Source organism: Puma concolor, chromosome B2 (genome assembly GCF_028749965.1).
Source record: "Puma concolor isolate L17-30 chromosome B2, mPumCon1.1.hap2, whole genome shotgun sequence".
Classification (NCBI taxonomy): Eukaryota; Metazoa; Chordata; class Mammalia; order Carnivora; family Felidae; genus Puma; species Puma concolor.
The window spans coordinates 8,515,088-8,532,969 of record NC_141671.1 but is presented as its reverse complement, the minus strand read 5'-3'; the positions used below and the strand labels follow the sequence as shown (position 1 = coordinate 8,532,969).

At 45.2% G+C, this 17,882-nt stretch overlaps 1 protein-coding gene and 1 long non-coding RNA gene across 8 annotated transcripts in view; both read left to right on the top strand.

The window, feature by feature from the left end:
• CDKAL1 (CDKAL1 threonylcarbamoyladenosine tRNA methylthiotransferase) overlaps nucleotides 1-17,882 on the top strand; it is a 705,830-nt gene that overhangs the window by 619,535 nt on the left and 68,413 nt on the right. For all 7 annotated transcript variants that reach the window (XM_086706145.1, XM_086706146.1, XM_025916964.2 and 4 more), the window contains one exon: nucleotides 1,624-1,788. In XM_086706145.1, the coding sequence (XP_086562271.1) occupies nucleotides 1,624-1,788 (165 nt within the window). The remainder of the gene's footprint in view (nucleotides 1-1,623; nucleotides 1,789-17,882) is intronic.
• LOC147580708 (uncharacterized) lies at nucleotides 9,298-10,676 on the top strand. The gene is made up of 2 exons (XR_015251029.1): nucleotides 9,298-9,663; nucleotides 9,888-10,676. It is a non-coding gene; the product is annotated as an uncharacterized LOC147580708 (long non-coding RNA).

The window sequence follows — 17,882 nt, the reverse complement described above, 5'->3', positions numbered from 1 at the left end:
TCGATTGTATTTTTGGTCGCCTCTTCCCTCTCTTTTCTCTGCCATCTGGGTTTTTGCCTCAGCGGGGAACTTTTTTCCCCTTCATTTTAAAGGCAATGGCATGCCTCATTAGCTGTTTCCTCCAATTTAAAGCAGTCGGGCTTTTTCCAATTATTAAAACTGGAGGGGGAAAAAAAAAAAAACACTGAGCCCTTCATTCAGATCAAGGCAGCAGATCAAGGAGAGTTATTTTTCCCCCGGAATAGCACCACATCTCTCAGAGACGGTTTACTCCAGAGATTTCCTTGTTTTATGAAAACCGATGTAAAAGGGCTTTCATATTCTGATACTGAAGCCTTGTAGTTCCTGGGCTTGCCGTGAGTCATTCACCGCCCAGGTGACCTCTCTCCTACCCTCGGATGAAGCCGCATGCTCAGTGGTCATGAAAGAATCAAACCCGGAAAGACCGAGATCCCAGAGAAATTGGTTGGGGACCGCCAGCGCCTCTGTGACTTGCTGGTGTCCACAAGGAAGCGTATCAAAGATTTCACAGGCATTCTTTTTCCGAGTGAGATGCGTTCCAGCAGGGGAGAGCATATCTAGATATCAAAGGATTGCTGGATTAGAATTTAGTCTATTTATTTTGGATCCCACCTTAAAAAGACTGGCACGCAGCTGTGGCTCTGAAATAGAAGCGTGAGGAAAACACACTGCGTGCAAACCAGCGACAGGTCCCCAAAGGAGCGAGGCATCTGCTCGAGGTAAACAAGTACTCTCCATCAGACACCTTCGACAGGCCGGCTGACAGTTTCCCGTCCACTCGAGCAGGGGATCCTGGATGGAGGTGGAACCTGGATGCATTTGCTAACAGAGGGAAGGCAGGGAACAGGAACCCTTAGTTCCAGGAGTCATCCAGCCGCAAACACCAGCGTTTGGGATATTAAGAAGGCCGCTTGTACACGTTCTTGCCCTGCTTCCCCCGCCCCCAACCAAAGCACACGCCCACGCGCTCGCACACGCTCACATCCACATAAACGTGCAGGCCTTTGATTTGATTTGAAGCGTCCACTCAAGCCGTTCTTCTGACGGCTGCCTTGGCAGGTATTAAAAGTATAAGGCTTTCATCAGTGTTGTCTCTGTTTTCGTCATTGCCCGGGACAGCCAAGAGCAGAATATCAAAGGCCTGTCCAAAAGTGACTGGCTGATTGCTGGGGGATTTCCCGGGCCTGCCTACCACATGCCTCAGGACAGCAGGCGTCCCGCAATGAGAGAGCATTGTCTGCCGCCCGGCAGGAAGCTCCGTCCAGAAATGCCTTCCTCGCCTGAGATCTCCAGGTCCTTGAGCAGCTGCAAGATGGAGCCTACTTGGGACGGGATCTCAGAGCGGGAAATAAAGGATCTTAGGGGACAAAATCTGAATGATACAGCGTGGGCTTCAGTTAACAGTGGCACATCAGTATTGGCTTGCTAATTATATGTCTTCCTAGTGATAGGACACTCACGCTAGGAAAACTGGGGGCGAGCTGTACAGACACCCTCTGCCTTCTGGGCAGTGATTCTATAGATCTGTTCTATAGAAGCGGTTCTAAGATCTGATGTTCATTTAAAAAAAAAAAGATTAAGCCTTCTGAACTTTTTTTCAAGGTTTTAGTGCCAAAGGACCCCACATTCATGGGGAAGATGATCGAAGTGGACATTTATGAATCAGGAAAACATTTTATGAAAGGGCAGCCGGTATCAGACGCCAGAGTATACACGCCATCCATCAGCAAACCATTAGCGAAGGGAGAAGTCTCAGGTTTGCCAGAGGTGAGTAAAAAGACGCTTTCCTCTCTACCCTGCTGGCAAAACAGCAGCTGTAGAAGCACCGTGACTCCAGCCCACGTTTCCGTTATCGTTTGGAGTTCCCTTTTTATGCATGCATGAGGCTTTAATCCTTTCTGACAGATTGAAATCTGAATTAGGAAGATGCATTTTTGCCGATGCCTCTAGCTCTGCCCCTCTGCCTGGAGACGAATAGCTGTTTCTGCTTCCGGGCCAGAGCAGAGGGCAGGAGGCAGTATTTTCAGGTGGAAGATGGAACACTGAGGACCATCTGACTGGTATATTTCGGTGTCAGCAGATCCTGAGTGGAAGGGGGTTAAGAAAGGGACATTTTCATGCTTTACAAAGCTGTTTATCGCACAGTCAAAAGCCGCAGTTAAACAGGCACCAAACTGTGTCCATCCGGTGTGTGCGGTTAGGGACCTTTCTGTAGGGCGTCCGTTGAATATCTGCTTTGGTCACGTGGAGTGAAAATTAAACAATTTTTTTTCTTTCTATAAAAAAGTAACCTGACCCCTGTTTTATACCTTGGTGTAAATATGGCTGTTTGCCAACCTCTCTCTTACATTTCATTGAGCTACAGTTGTAAAAGCTGATGGAGTGTGAAATGAAAATGTGTGTCACATTTCCAAGCATCATTTGATGTCCTTTCTCCAACACAATTGTTAAGCACTCCAGAAAAAATACGCAGCCATGACTTCACATGCGGAAAAAGGGAGAAGTGATATTTATCTGACCGTACAATTCCACAATTGTTTAAATATGTGTATTATCTTTCCCCTGAAAATAAGTCACAACGGCATGTTAATTAGACTTTGAGAGTAGTGACAAAGAGGACCCTCTTATCTCCGTTCTCACTTAACGTGGTGATGGACTCTGGTGTCCAAACATGAGTGGCACCTCTCACAAGCCTGACAAGTGTCTGTGCACAGCCATCTGACTGATAATGGAATGACGCACACCAGCCTCTGTCACAGCCCCGCCAACTGTGTGTCGTCCTCAACAGGGAGTGAACTCTAACACTGGATAAGCATAACCATGAATGTTTGCTGTTGTTAAAAAAAAGAAAAAAAAAATCCTTGGGGTTTGGGATGGATGACCCGGAAGGAACAGTATAATCCAGAATTTAAATTTTACTGCTAGAGAGTCGGCTTTTGATGTGTTAGCTAATACTTTAGAAATTAAAAAAAAAATTTTTTTTGATGTTTGTTTATTGTTGAGAGAGAGACAGAGAGTGAGTGGGGGAGGGGCAGAGAGAGCGAGAGGAAGACACAGAATCCGAAGCAGGCTCCAGGCTCTGGGCTCTAGGCTCTGAGCTGTCAGCACAGAGCCCCACGCGGGGCTCGAACTCACCAATCATGCACGACCTGAGCCGAAGTCGGATGCTTAACTGACTGAGCCACCCAGGTGCCCCAATACTTCAGAAATTTTTAAAGGAAGTTGGTCTGTGGTGGTTGTTGTTTGCTTTTCTACAGAGCGTGTATTACAAGGTTGACTTTAAAATTGCCACAGTGAGGGGCGCCTGGGTGGCTCAGTCGGTTGAGCATCCCACTCCTGATTTTGGCTCAGGTCACGATCCCAGAGTCACAGGATGGAGCCCCACGTCAGGCTGTGCGCCGAGCACAGAGTCTGCTTGGGATTCTCTCTCTCTCTCTCTCTGTCTCTGTCTCTCTCTGCCCCCCTCCCCCACTCATGTTCTCTCTCTCTCTGAATGATAAAATAAAAATAAATAAAAATTAAAAGAAAATAAATTGCCACAATGCAAAGGACTTCACAGCACATGGCAGTAGGGGGCAAACTATTATCTCAAAGACCCTGCCGGATGTAATCCCATCAACGTGTGTCCCTGGAAAAGGACAGTGTTCGGAAACATTATCGTAAACCAAGAAAAGCAGTGCCCTTCTGTTAGTTCCTTAACTATACTGTTTCTTGCTAAAAGGGCAGCCCCATTTAAATTCCGGGGGGTGGGGGAGCAGCCTTTTCCCCTCTGCCTTCATCCCTGCCTCCAGCCTAGAAAATGTGTTGACATCTGTTCCCACCGCCAGCCTCCCTCCACCCTGTGCTGTCCGAGATCCTTGCTAGGATGTGCTGGCCCTCCTGGCTTTCGAGGAGGAGTCTTAGAGTATGCATGAAACCAAAGGGTTTGGGATTATCAGTTCGGATGCTTGTGTCGAGAGGAAATCAGGCAAGTCTTTTGTTACCGTGTGTGACTTCCTGGACATTAATGAGCATAGCTTTACACTTCATTATTTGTCAGCTTTTAAAGATACGCCAGGCTTGGGGTCCAGAAAGCCTTCTTTAATGAATTTGTCCTGATGTTAGAAATGTTGTTGCTGATGGTAGAAACCAAAATACATTAGGCAGGAAGAGAACAACCTACATTTTTGTAGAATTTAGAAGTAGTTGGTAGAGGTGAAAACCATGCTTCGGGCACTTGGAGCTCTGTGAGCACTCGCAAAGGTGCTGGAACTCTCAAATGAAAACATCAGCTCACCTGCGTGGATGAAGCATGGCCTTGGGGTCAGACGGACCTGACTTTGCATCTGGACTTGCCAGTTTACCCGAGCCATGCAACTCCCAAGCTTAATTTGGAATCATAATGCGTGGGAATCATAATGTCTATCTCATAGGGCCGTTGGAAGGAATACGTTCTGGAGTGCCTGTAAACCACCTGATCCTGTTCCTGGAACATAGCACACAGCTACCAAATGGTTGTTTCCCATTTCCCTGAAATCTAGTTGCGTCTAGAAAGAGCAAAACTCTGAAGATGACCTGGTACTAATAGTCGTGGTTTTGTTCATTGTTCCAGCCGTTCTCATGCAGGACACATTTACAGAGGTCAGCGTGGGGGGTGCGTCTCTATATATTAGGATCATCTGTTCAGATCCAGAGGCCCAATCCCATCCGAATGGGTTTCTGCATTGTGTAGGCTTTCCTGAGTTTTTCTGGAAGGATGCCCCCTGCCATACACTTTGTAAAGAAATCCGGAAAGGTCAGAGCATTTAAAGCAAAACACTGTGTTAAAAAATTATTGTCCATAGTAAATGCATTACCCTAATTGAGAATTTGATAATCCTGTAAGTACTTAGCCCTATGCTACTTTAGAGTTGTTTTGTCTCATTTTAGGCCCTGTTGACGTCTTTTGATAAAACTGGTGACAGGTACACAGACTGGGGGAAGAAACACAGACTGGGTGGGCATCGTGAGGTCCAGATTATAGCCTTCTGGTGTTTGCGGTAACAGGCTTTTGTAACCTTCTGTATTATCACTTAATGTTCGCCGAACCTCGGTTGTCTCTGAGATTCTGTGATTGAAATATTCTCCTTGACAAAAATGGATTGAATGAATGCCTACCCTGTGGCAGGGCTTTGAATTCTATAAATATTAATAGAAATCAGGCCTTGTTACTTTCAGATAATAATAGGTAAATGCTCACAGCATGGTGGAAAAGGAAAGCGATAATAAAGGCAAAAGGTTGCTGTCCTCTAAGAAATTTTATGCTAGTGGAAACAGCGTATGGTAACATCTTTTTATGATTATTCCTGTCTTCTTTTCAGTTTGGTTGGAGGAAGAGAAGATTAGAAAAAGGGGATAGGAAGGAGCCAAAATTAGTCTGATTGTTATTTGGGGAACATGGGGGCAAACTGCCACCTGTAGCCTAATAGAGAACATTTCTGAGTAAGTATCATTTGAAGGATAATTTCAGATAAAAAGGTTATATAATAATTAAAACAGTGGAAGGCGTCATGGAGTTCAAAGGGATAAATATAAATCAAAGAAATGGGAGATCATGAACTTTTTTATGGAAGGTATTAGGGGGCTTTGTTCTTAGGAGGAAGCAGGAGACACATATGCTTTCAGAGATGTTCTCGGATAATAATTCTCAAGTGTGGTCCCCAAATTTGCAGCATCCGCAAATCTGGGAACTTAAGAAGGCAGACTCTCAAGCTTCAACCCAGACCTGGATTGGAAACTCTGAGAGCAAGACCCAGTAACCTGTTTTCTTAATAAGCTCTGCGTGATACTGATGCATGCTGAAGTTTGAAAACCACTCTCCTAAGAAAATAACTCTCAAGTGGGAAGGAGTGTTTGCTATTTATAACAGCAGTTTTAATATTTTAATGTAATCGTACCAAATTTTCACACTTCCAACTTCAGACAGTAGAGTGGAACAGCATCTCCATGGATGGAGAAGACTGTCTCATCTACGTATTGATAATTCCTCAGGAGTGGGTTGTAAACATGATGGCGGGAGTATGCGCATGTCGCATGCGTGTAGGGAGGAGGTGTTTAGTGAAAGGGGCCGGAGGCATAGGAACCTTGAGCAGAAGCACCGTTTTAAGATGTGAAGAGCATGGTTATTTTTGCCACACTCCCTCATGGAAGCTAAATTTGTAGTAGCATGTCCTGTTCGATGTGATGATCTTTTTATACCGTTGAAGTTTCCGTAGAAAGTTGCTTTGCTGTTCAGTCATTTCACCTGAAGAAAACCCGAGGGTAAACATGGCCCACTGTCACTTGTACCACATTCATGACCATGTGATAATACGAAAAATTATTTGAGAGCCATCACTGAAGATTAGGATCAATGAGTTGTTTTGTTTTAACTCTCTTAAGGAAAATTTTTATTAGAGAAAATTTCAAGCATACACAAAAGTAGAGAGAACAGTATAATAATCTCACATACCCATCACCCACCTTAAACATCTGTAACTTCTTTCTTCTACACTGAAAATACCAGGTCCCAATAACCCAACGTAAGTACTCATTGCTTTATCCTGTGATACTCACATAACTGTCTAATAATAATTGTACCAATGCTATCACCAACACCATGATTACCGAATACGGAGTTTAGTTGTGGTGGCGGTGGTGGTGGTCCTAGTTTTGCAGCTGTTTTTGTTCATGGGTATATCCCTTGGGGGATGTACATGCCAATAGTCGTTTTAAAACTTGTTTTTGTTTATTTATTTTTGAGAGAGAGAGAGAGAGACACAGAGCATAAGTGGGGAGGGGCAGAGAGAAAGGGAGACAGAATCCAAAGCAGGCTCCAGGCTCTGAGCTGTCAGCACAGAGCCCAACGTAGGGCTCAAACTCACGAGCTGTGAGATCATGACCTGAGCCGAAGTCAGATGTGTAACTGACTGAGCCACCCAGGCACCCTGGCCAATAGAGGTTTTAAAGTCAGCTGAAATCGTTCCTCTCTGTACAGCTTTCCCAACAAATGGATACTCCTTTGGGGAGCATTTGTTCCACTTTGCTTTCATTTTTTTTGGAATTTTAAAATCTTAATTTTGTTTTAAAATTATGTAAGTTACTTTACAAAATCAAATCTACAGAAGTATGTTCTGAGAAGTTCACCTTCTGTCTTCTCCATCCTGTTTCTTCTCTTACCTATTTAAGGAATTTTGTTTGTTTCAGTTTTCAGTTTGTTCTTCCCATGGTTTTTTGTTTTAACGATATAAACAAATACATGCACATATTTTTTGTCACCTCCTTCTTAAATTGTAGACACTTTCTCTGTTTTTCACTTGACAGTGTATCTTGACAGTTACTGCCTTAGCAGTGTATAAAAATTCAATGAATGTTTTTAATGATTTTTGTTAGGCTTCTAAACAGAATACATGAGACTTTATATTGCTCTAGTACCTAAGTTAAATAATATCTAAATGAAACCCAACATCTTTTTGGTCAAAGAAAAGATAGGCGGAATTACCCCAAAGCATCAAGGTAGCCAGAGAAACATTAGGCCAGTCAGAGGTTAGGAATGGTCAGCCATGCGAGCACAACAAAGTCCAGAAGCCCAACACTGGCCGTGAGAGTGCATCCAGAAGAGAGGATGCTTTGGCCGATGGAGTTCAAAAACCCTGAAGACCATCCCTATTTGGAAATGAACACATCTAATTCCCTTAGCCTGGTACCATTATAAATTTGATTCATTTACTTCCCTGTGTGGAGTCCACATTTCACCAGGCAATTTTTGATGATAATGTGCCTTCCTATACAAATCTGCCTACAGGAAGAAAATAGGATTATTCAGTCCTCCTAAGTGTGCTGTTAATAAATTGGCATTCTAGTTTTATATACTGGTCTCCTTTGTCCTGTCCATGTGGTCTTTTCTGTAGGTGCAGGACAATTTCTGAGCTTTCAAAGTTGTGAGCCCAGCCCTGGGCCCCATTAGATCCCACAAGGCAACAAATGCCACCTCATGTGACATCTTAAGAGGCAACAAGGGATTTTTCCTCTCCTAATACTCATTCTGCCATTGGCTAAATATTCCGCGCCTACTGCTATGACTCAAAACCAGCATTCGTGGAGTGCTTATTATGGACCAAGTCCTAGGCCAAATATCTTACCTGCACTCACTCATAACCCTGTGAGGAAGGTACTGTGATGATTCCTATTCCACAGATAAGGAATCTGAGCATCAGTAACTCCACAAATAACTGAAGTCACAAATTCAGAAGGTGGGAGAGGCAAGCCAGGATTTATGTGCAGTTCTTACCAACGTTCAAGCCTGCGTTCTTGTTTTTGAATTGTTGTAAGATATACATGTGATCAGTCTTGCCATCTTAACCATCTTCAAGTGTACAGTTCAGAAGGGTTAAGTACTGTATATTCACATCGATGTGCCACGAATCTCCGTAACTTTTTTTCCAGTAAAACTGAAACTCCATTCCCGTTAAGCAACTCCTCATTTGCCACTAGCCCCAGCCCTTAGCCACCACCGTTCTGTTTCCTGTCTCAATAAATGTGACTACTCTGGGTGCCATACCTTATACAGGAGGAATCATACTATACTTGTCATTTTCTGACTGGCTTGTTTTACTTAGCATAGTGTCCTCAAGGTTCATCCACTATGAACCATGTCTCAGAATTTCCTTCCTTTCGAAGGCTGAACAATAGTCCATTATATGTCTGCACCACATGTTGTTTATCTACCTATCTGTTAGCGAACACTGGGGTTGCTTCCACATTTTGGCTGTTGTGAATAATAACGCGGGTGTGAATATGGTTATCCGAATACTTCTTTGAGACCTTTTGAGTATATACCCAGAAGTGGAACTACTCTATCATATGGTCGTCCTATTTTTAGTATTTCCCACAACAGCTGCACCATTTTGCATTCCTACTAACAGTGCACAAGGGTTTCTGCTTCTCCACATCCTCACCAACACTGGTTATTTTCTGGGTTTGTTGGGTCGTGGCCATGCTGATGGGCGTGAGGTCAGGCCTGGGTCTTTAAGCCCGGGCTCGTACCACCTTCCCTTTGGAGTTGTGAGTCTCACTGATCACTTCTGGACGGTAGTTTTCATATTCCAGTGCAGGCTCACACTGGATCCAGAGAGGGAGAAAATGGTCAGCATTAACCATCTTCTCTGTGTTCTGTGAAAAATGGTATTCAAGTTATAAGTCTATGTTAGGAAGACAGGAGAATACCAACACTACCACCGCTTGGCCAAGGGTAACTAGTTTCACTTCTGGTGTTCTTTCTAAGAGACGGAGCATGAGCAGGGGAGGGCGTGGGATGGAAAGAGAGGGAGACACAGAATCTGAAGTAGTCTCCAGGCTCTGAGCTTTCAGCACAGAGCCCATAGCGGGGCTCGAACTCAAAAACTGTGAGATCATGACCTGAGTTGAAGTCGGAAGTTTAACCGACTGAGCCACCCAGGCGCCCTGAATCCTACCATTACTAAGATTGACACGTATGAAGTCAGAGCCATTTTGTGCCTGGGAGAAAAGAGAAAAGAAGAAAATTCTCTGCCAATTCTAAACTTCTAAGTAGTGAGTTTTATTTCAAAGTTTTTCTCTTTCTGAGTTTATTCCTAGTAGCAAAGGATTGCCTTAAAGAAAGAAGAGGTATGGGGCGCCTGGGTGGCGCAGTCGGTTAAGCGTCCGGCTTCAGCCAGGTCACGATCTCGCGGTCCGTGAGTTCGAGCCCCGCGTCGGGCTCTGGGCTGATGGCTCGGAGCCTGGAGCCTGTTTCCGATTCTGTGTCTCCCTCTCTCTCTGCCCCTCCCCCGTTCATGCTCTGTCTCTCTCTGTCCCAAAAATAAAAAATAAAAAAAAAAAAGAAAGAAGAGGTAGGGTGGCTTTGTGAAAAGAGCTTGAGATTTGGAGTCTGTCATGTTTGGGCTCAGTCTGGGTTTACATGTGCCTCTGCTCTGGTAGAGCTTCCTTGAATCACATTTTCTTCGTCCGTAAAAGGGACATAATTGGTTCACAGAGGATTAAATTAGATACTGTGGACAGAGTGCCTGGTACATAGTAGGTATATTAATATTTGATTAAGGGATTAAGTGTAGTTTTAAAAATCAGTGATTTCCTGCCTCTTAATTTTTTTTTAATGTACTTTACTTCCATTCTACATTATTGTACAGCAGTTAAGGACATTGATTATGGGCGTGCCTGGGTGGCTCAGTCCATTAAGCGTCTGACTTTCGGTCGGGTCATGATCTCGCAGTTCGTGGGTTTGAGCCCTGCGTCCAGCTCTGTGCTGACAGTTCGGAGCCTGGAGCCTGCTTCGGATTCTGTGTCTTCCTCTCTCTCTGCCCCTCCCCTGCTCGCGCTCTGTGTCTCTCTTTAAATAAATGTTAAAAAAAAATTTTAGAAAAAAAAAAGAATATTGATTCTGGATTCTGATGACCTGGGGTTGAATCCTTGCTTTACCATGTACAAGAAATACGGCCTTGGGCACATTATTCTGCCTCTCCCCACCTCCGCCGTCTCCTCTGTAAGCGGGGATGATGATAGTACCTGTCATAGGATTTACATAGAAATGGTTTAACGGTCAGTAAAGGTTGGCTACTCTTCGTGTTATCATTATTAATTTGTGACACATGCCGAGCAATAAAGCAACCAGTGAAGGTAAACATTGCACGACCTTCTGTCACCGCAAAAGTTGTAATCCTGAGCTGTGGATTTCCTACAAAATGACGGACAGAAATGGACAAATTCGGAGGCTTCTGCACCTAATAAGAATAACAACTCAACAGGAGATTCAACAGCAAATCGTGTAGCATTGGCTGTTCCTCCTGACAGACATTTCTTTCTCTTTATGCCTCTTCAAGTTGCAGAGAGGGAAGGAGGCAAACCATAAGAGACTCTTAAATACTGAGAACAAACTGAGGGTTGATGGGGGGTGAGAGAGAGGGGAAAGTGGGCATTGAGGAGGGCACCTGTTGGGATGAGCACTGGGCGTTGTATGGAAACCAGTTTGACGATAGATTTTACGAAAAATAAATAAAAAAATAAAGGAGAATATTCTAGAACAGAGAGCACAACCTACCCTTCTGTTTCTCACAAGTGATGGGAAGGCTGCCCCCGGGGTGCCTGGCTGCCACCTGTTTCTCATCTGTTGGGACTTTGATCCCAATGATGGATTCACTTGAGCAGTTAGATAGCTCAGCACCAACACAGCCGACTGCCCACGGAACGGAAGCAGAAGGGTGGCGTGGTTGGCCTTCGGTGCCCGACAAAGGGCCAGCAGGATATTCAGGTGTCCTGAGTTTTATGTACAAACTACGCTATATTTTCAGAGCTCTGACCCTTACAAAAGCACTCTTACAGTGCTTTCCTCTCCATCTAACATTCATTTCCAAAACCACTGAAGTGAAAGGGTCTATTAGTTCAGGGCCAGATCTGAAAGCACATGCAAACTGCATTCATGAGGTTAAGAAATGGCTTAATAATTAAGTTAAAACAGTTGAAAGTGGGTCTAATTTCAAACAGATCAGCTAACCGTGTTAGACGCGAATGAGGATGTGTCCCTTCCTATTTTCCCTTCCACCCCTCAGATGTTGGCCCCAACCCCAAGCAGTTTTTCTGGTTTCTTTTTTTTTTTTCTTTTTTCCTTCTTTTTAAACTTTATATAAGATTGAATTCTTCAACTGCCCATATGTTAAATCGGCGTCACACGCAACAAAAACCCTAGTAGGTTGGACATTCAGTCCGTTTCTTTCATAGTGCATCGAACTAGTTTCTTTTGCAGACCCGTCTGGACGTATTTGGGTCTCACGGTCTAGAGACGCAGATTTTATCCCATGCTGCTGAGCTGTGTGAAGTACATTCCAGCTGAGCCGGTGTGGTTACGTCCGTTCAGGGCGTGTTCCGTAGGTCTGCGGTCCCTTCCGTGGGCCCGTTTGAGTGCCACCCTCAGACAGGAGGCTCAGCAGTTGGCTTGCATTCCACTTGCCTCGCGCGGTTGCTGCTGTGGAGTGGCTCCTCCTGAGGCTCGAACCCGGGCTCGGTGAGGGCAACTGCATGCGTCAGGGAGCCCGCTGTGCCTTCATAACAATAGTTCCTCCCGTTTGGTGATCCTCTACCACGTGCGTGGTGGCAAGGCTTTTTCCTCGTATTACCTCAGTAGTATTTCTAGCCCGGACCAGGGCACAGGGGCCAGCACACGTGGACGCTGCCATGCACAGTGACCAAGAGCCACCACAGGGGCAGGCACTGGCCCGCCCTCCCGACCCACCGTCCACACCGTGGAAGGGAGGGGAAGGCACGGTGAGCTTGAGGTCAGAGGCATCTGGGCAGATGCTCAGAGCAAAGAAGGGCTGAGGACAAGAGGAAAGGTTAGTACCCCCGAGAGGAGACTGGTCACACCTAACAACATGCCGGTGATGCCTGGCTTCTCACGGTGTGTTTCAACATCAACTGACCGTAATATCATCTAGGACCCGGACTAGATAACGGACAGGGAAATAACAAATGGGGCCCTGGCGAGGAGGGTTCCAGTTGGGGGGTTCTGGTAATGCTGCTCTTCTGGTGTGACCCCTTGTAGGCCAGGGTTGGGGTGAGGGAGAGGGTCCCGTGTAGGTGTACTGGCTGCCTGTGCAATGTCATTGCTCTCGGGGTTAAAGTTTTATGGATGATTTTTACCAGGTCCCCAGTGAATTCATCTAGAACAAAAGGTATTCTTCATCATAAAAGCATCAAATGGAAAAAGCTTTCTTATGAAAACCAAAGGGGGTATTTCAGCCACACCCAAACATGAAAGGTCACGTAAGCCCCACCTCCTGTCCCTGCTGACAGGGAGGGAGGGAGACTCCAGGAGGGTTTTAGCTCCTGTGATGACTGGAACTCAGGTATCCCGAACTGCTCTCTCATGCTCTCACTTTGACTACGTTACACTCCCTTCAGATATCTTTCCCGTTTTCCTTGGTCGGCCCTTATCAGTGCCAGGCATGACCATGTGTCTCAGTTTGTCTGGGACCATCTTGGTTTATGCCTGTTGTCCTGATGTGATTAATAACAGTCCCCTTTTTCCACTCCCCAAAATGTCCTGGTTTGGATGATGAATTATGTGATCATCCTGTCAATTTCTAAAGTAGACCCGTACTGTGTAAGTGAGCCCTGCTTGGGGTGCAGAAGTCTGAGATGTGGTCTCTTGCCCTCAAGGAGGAGAAAGTCTAGCTGGGAAGAGAAGATACGTGCATATTCAACAAAGTGTGTAATCTATCAGTGCTAAATGAGAAAAATTGGAAGATAGGAAGCCTCTGAAGGTTGGAGGTATCAGGGGAGGTGGGGGTCACGTTCTTTGTAGACAACAGAAGAGTGTTCCTCTAGTTTAAACAGGAAGGGGTCTGCAGAGGGGCACAGTTCCCAGGACTCTTGGAAGGGCTGGCGAGTAGGTTCTGCTGGAAAGACAGAAACGACACCGAGAGCCACATGGAAGCTGCCGGTCAGAAGCGTTCCCTCTGCCCCACCCTGCACCCGAAGGCGGGCGGACCCAGGCCCCGTCTGCTTCCCCGTGAAGCTTACCTCACACTCAGCGTCTCGCCACGTGGCACCTGAGCGTGGAGCCCGCCAAGCTTGCAGCCTAGGGACGGAGGAGGATAGGAGAGGTTCTTTGGAATCTGCATGACGACGGCAGAACGCTCCGTGTGGAGGCCTGGCTGTGCGAGGAGGCTGTTCAAACAATTTGGACTCCAGAGGGTTTCGCGGACGTGGTGGGATTGGAACTGGACTTGGGGGGCAGAGAGGACCTCATCAGGCAAGTGAAGATGGACGTTTTTCTCCATGTGACAGGAACACCGGTCAGGTGACAAGGCGCAGGAACAAATCTGGCCTCTTTTGGGCATCCGTGAGCCGCTGTGGGCAGTTGGGAGGCAGCAGAAAGTGACATTCGCTGTGAAGCGTAAGACCTCTGGGTTTGAAGTCGAATAGAACTCATCCCTAATACGTGAGACATACAGCCCACGGAACCAGCCCATGAGAGGTTAGGCTTTGCTTCCGTAACACATGAACTCAGAGATCTCAGGCTTAACCTAGCAAAGTTCTCCTTCCTGCATACCCTGCAACACATCTAGTACCTTTTAGGGGTCAGTTCGCAATCAGGGATCGTCTGTAGCACACAGTCCCGGGACGCACGCAGGTTGCCTGCAAGCAGAGGATGGCTGGGAGAGCCCAGCTTTTTCCTGTCTCAGCACAGGAATCCCACATGGCGTTTCTGTTCACATCTACTGACCAGAATACTCACATGGCCCCACCTACTTCAAGAGTTTGGGAGGGACACCTGGGTGGCCCAGTCAGCTGAGCGTCCAATTCTTGATTTTGCCTCGTCATGATCCCAGCGTTCTGGGACGGAGCCCCCGTGCAGAAAGTGCTTATTAGGATTCTCTCTCCCTCCGCCCCTCCCCTGCTCACACTCGCTCGTGCATGCTTTCTCTCTTAAAAAAAATAAATAAATAAATGTTTGAGAAATACACACTTATGAGTAAATAAGGAGAAGATATGGGTGAATACTAGAAGTTTCTACCATGACCTGTTGGAAATTTTTTTAAGCGTGAGCATAACAGTAAAAGTCACCCACGTGAGGAAAAACGCCACCCTGTGTGTCCTGTGTACCCACCAGCCCCAGGCCCTACCTAGCACAGCGCCTGGCACGTAGCTGGTGCTCAGTACGTATTTGTTGCATGAACTTGGCTTTCAGTGACATGCAAGCTGGAATGGATAGTTTCTCGACCAAAGACACGGAAGTTGAGAATCAGTTACTTCAACTTAGGATACCTCAACTCAGCCAGTTTAGTTCAATGGCTAAAAAAAATTCTACTCATGCCCCACAGCCTGTTCTTTGAAGTCATCTGACATCTCGATAAACAGATTGCAAAATTCCCCTTTTAAACTGATAACCATCTTGCAAATTTAAGTTCTTTCCATGGGAAGTGTAGGGATGAGTGCTTTAGAGCTGGGCATGCTCCTAACCGCAGATTTCAGTTTTCTTCCCATTTACTTTCTAATGATGAAACTGACAGCCTGTTTCTCTCGTCATACTCGGAATATTGACTGTGAGATGTGCCTCAAATGAGAGAGCCATGGAGATCTCTGTTTTCTAATGTAGTTTGAGGTGTTGTAAATTTAAAGGGTTTTGTAGAAACAGACTTTCTGCCCCTGTGTCTCCTCAATGCAATTCTATAAAATCACTGGTAAATATAAACATTCGAGCCATATGTCAGGTCAACGCTTATCTGGTAGGAAGTCCACCAATAAAAATAGGATGCGGTGCCCTTGAGATTTGCCACCACTCAACAGAGAAATCTAAAGGACCGCAAAAGCAAAGAATCATCGCAAATGTAATTTATCATGATCAACACTTTCCTTCCAGAAGCTCCTGGCTCCCAGGGCTTCTTTCTTGCAGACATCCATTTTGAAAGATCGAGTATCTCTTATGCACATGAGCTTTGGAGTCATACAGTGTGGATTTGGACTCTTGGCTCTGTTCCTTATTAACTGCATGATCCTTGGCTGGTCACTTACTCCCCCCTAGGTGTGTTTCCTCTTTTATAAATTGGGGGTAACAGAGTCTACTTGGTAGGGTGATTTTGACAGATGAGATAATGCATGGAAAGCACTGAGCACCACCTAGCACATAGGAAGTGATTGATGGATATGCGGTATGAAATTGGGGGCCTGGTGATAGTCCGTGAAGATTTATCTGGGCCTAGTTAATCAAGATGCTCCATGGGCATGGGTTATGTTTTGCCCAAATCACGTATGTACCATGAGAAGAAGACTTGGTCATTGGTCTTTTCAGACACATATATCACCAGCGACAGCATTTGTGAAGTCCGGTTGCCTAAAATACTTCATGATGATGATTTAAGTTCCCCTTTTTCATTGACATTGAGTGGCCATTTCTTTTCTCTTATCCCGTCAGATGAGGTCAGTTCCTCTGAGCAATTACAGAACATCTATGGTCCAGGATAGTGTTATTTGCCATAGATCGTTTTCTTTTAGATATTCTCGTAGGAGGGAATTTCCTCTTCTGTGTTGTACTATTTTATCTGAAAATAAACACAATCTGCCTAATTGGTCTCCCTGTTTCTACCCTCTATATAAATTAGATCGTGTCTCCCTTATGCTTAAAACTATCAAGGATTCCATATGACCTAGCATATGTACCCCAAAATGGAAAGCAGACATTCAAGCCAATACTTGTACACCAATATTCATAGCAGCATTACCCACAATAATCAAAAGGTGGAAAGAGCCCCAGTGTCCCATCAGCAAATGAATGGATAAACAAAATGCGATACATACATATAATGGAAATTTAATCATCCATAAAAAGAAACGAATTTTCGATACCACCGTGTGAATGAACAAACCTTGAAAACTATGCTAAGTGAAAAAGCCAGGCACAATAGGAGAAATGTTATATGATTCCACTTATATGAAAGATCTAGAATAGGCAAATTTATGGAGGCGGAAAGTAGATTAGGGGTTATCAGGGGCAAGAGGTAGAAATGGAGGTTATTTCTTGTCCTTTTTTTTAAAATATAATTTATTGTCAAATTGGTTTCCATACTCCATACTCTGGTTTCCAGTGCTCATCCCAACAAGTGCCCTCCTCAATGCCCATCACCCACTTTCCCCTCTCCCCACCCCCCATCAACCTTCAGTTCATTCTCTGTATTTAAGAGTTTCTTACGGTTTGCCTCCCTCCCTCTCTCTTTGTAACTATTTTTCCCCTTCCCCTCCCCCATGGTCTTCTGTTAAGTTTCTCAAGATCCACATATGAGTGAAAACATACAGTGTCTGTCTTTCTCTGACTGACTTATTTGGGGAGTTATTTCTTATTGATTACAGAGTTTCTGGAGGGATGAGAAAGTTTTGGAGATAGTGGTGATGGATGTACAATGTGACAAGTATAATTAATGCCACTGACTTGTGCACTTGAAAATGATTACAGTAATGAATTTTACATTATATATATTTCTTACCAGAATAAAAAAAAATTTAATGTTGAGTTTCCTCATGCTCACAGTGGAAACAAAAGTGTCAAGTCCTAGTGTCTCGGCCCCACCATTGGCTCTCTGACGCCATCATTGACCTTTCTCACCCTTGAATGTTCTGGGCCAGCCACACTGGGTCTCCATGCTGAACACATCAGCTCTTGAATGTGGACACATCAGCTCTACTACCTTAGGAGGACCTTTCCACTTGCTGGGCCCTCTGCCTGGAAAACACTTCTCTTAGATGCCTATGTGACCCATCCGTCCTCTCCTTCATCGAGCGTCTGCTGAAATACTGCCTTATAAGTGAGTCCTTCCTGAGTAGCTCTCTATAAAATAGCTACCCCCACCATTCTTACTCCATTTTTCCCCATGGAAAATCTCACCAGCAGACACACCAAATATTTGTGTTTCTTTGTCTCCAGGTACTAAAATGGAAACCCCATCCCTAAGTGCTGAGATATTTTGCTTCATTCATGTCTTTGTATTTAATGTCTAGAACAGTGCATGGCACGCCATAGCAAATGCTTAGGAGACGTCTATTGAGTGAATGAATCAATGTGTTTGTGTTGGAGATAGACATAGACATGGACATGGGCATAGACGTAGACATCCTTACCTAAAAGGATTGCAGGACCAAATACCTGGTCTTCTTATACATCAGTGAACCATTGCCACTATAAATGCCTCATGACACAACCTTAGAGCCACTAGGCTCACGTCATCTGGGCTTGCTCAGACGTCTGCAGTGAGCTGTAAGGTGCCTAAGCAGCTCGGGGCTTCTGGACCCGACGGGTAAAGGTGGCTTCATCTGGGACTCCTTGAGTGAATCGGCTCTAT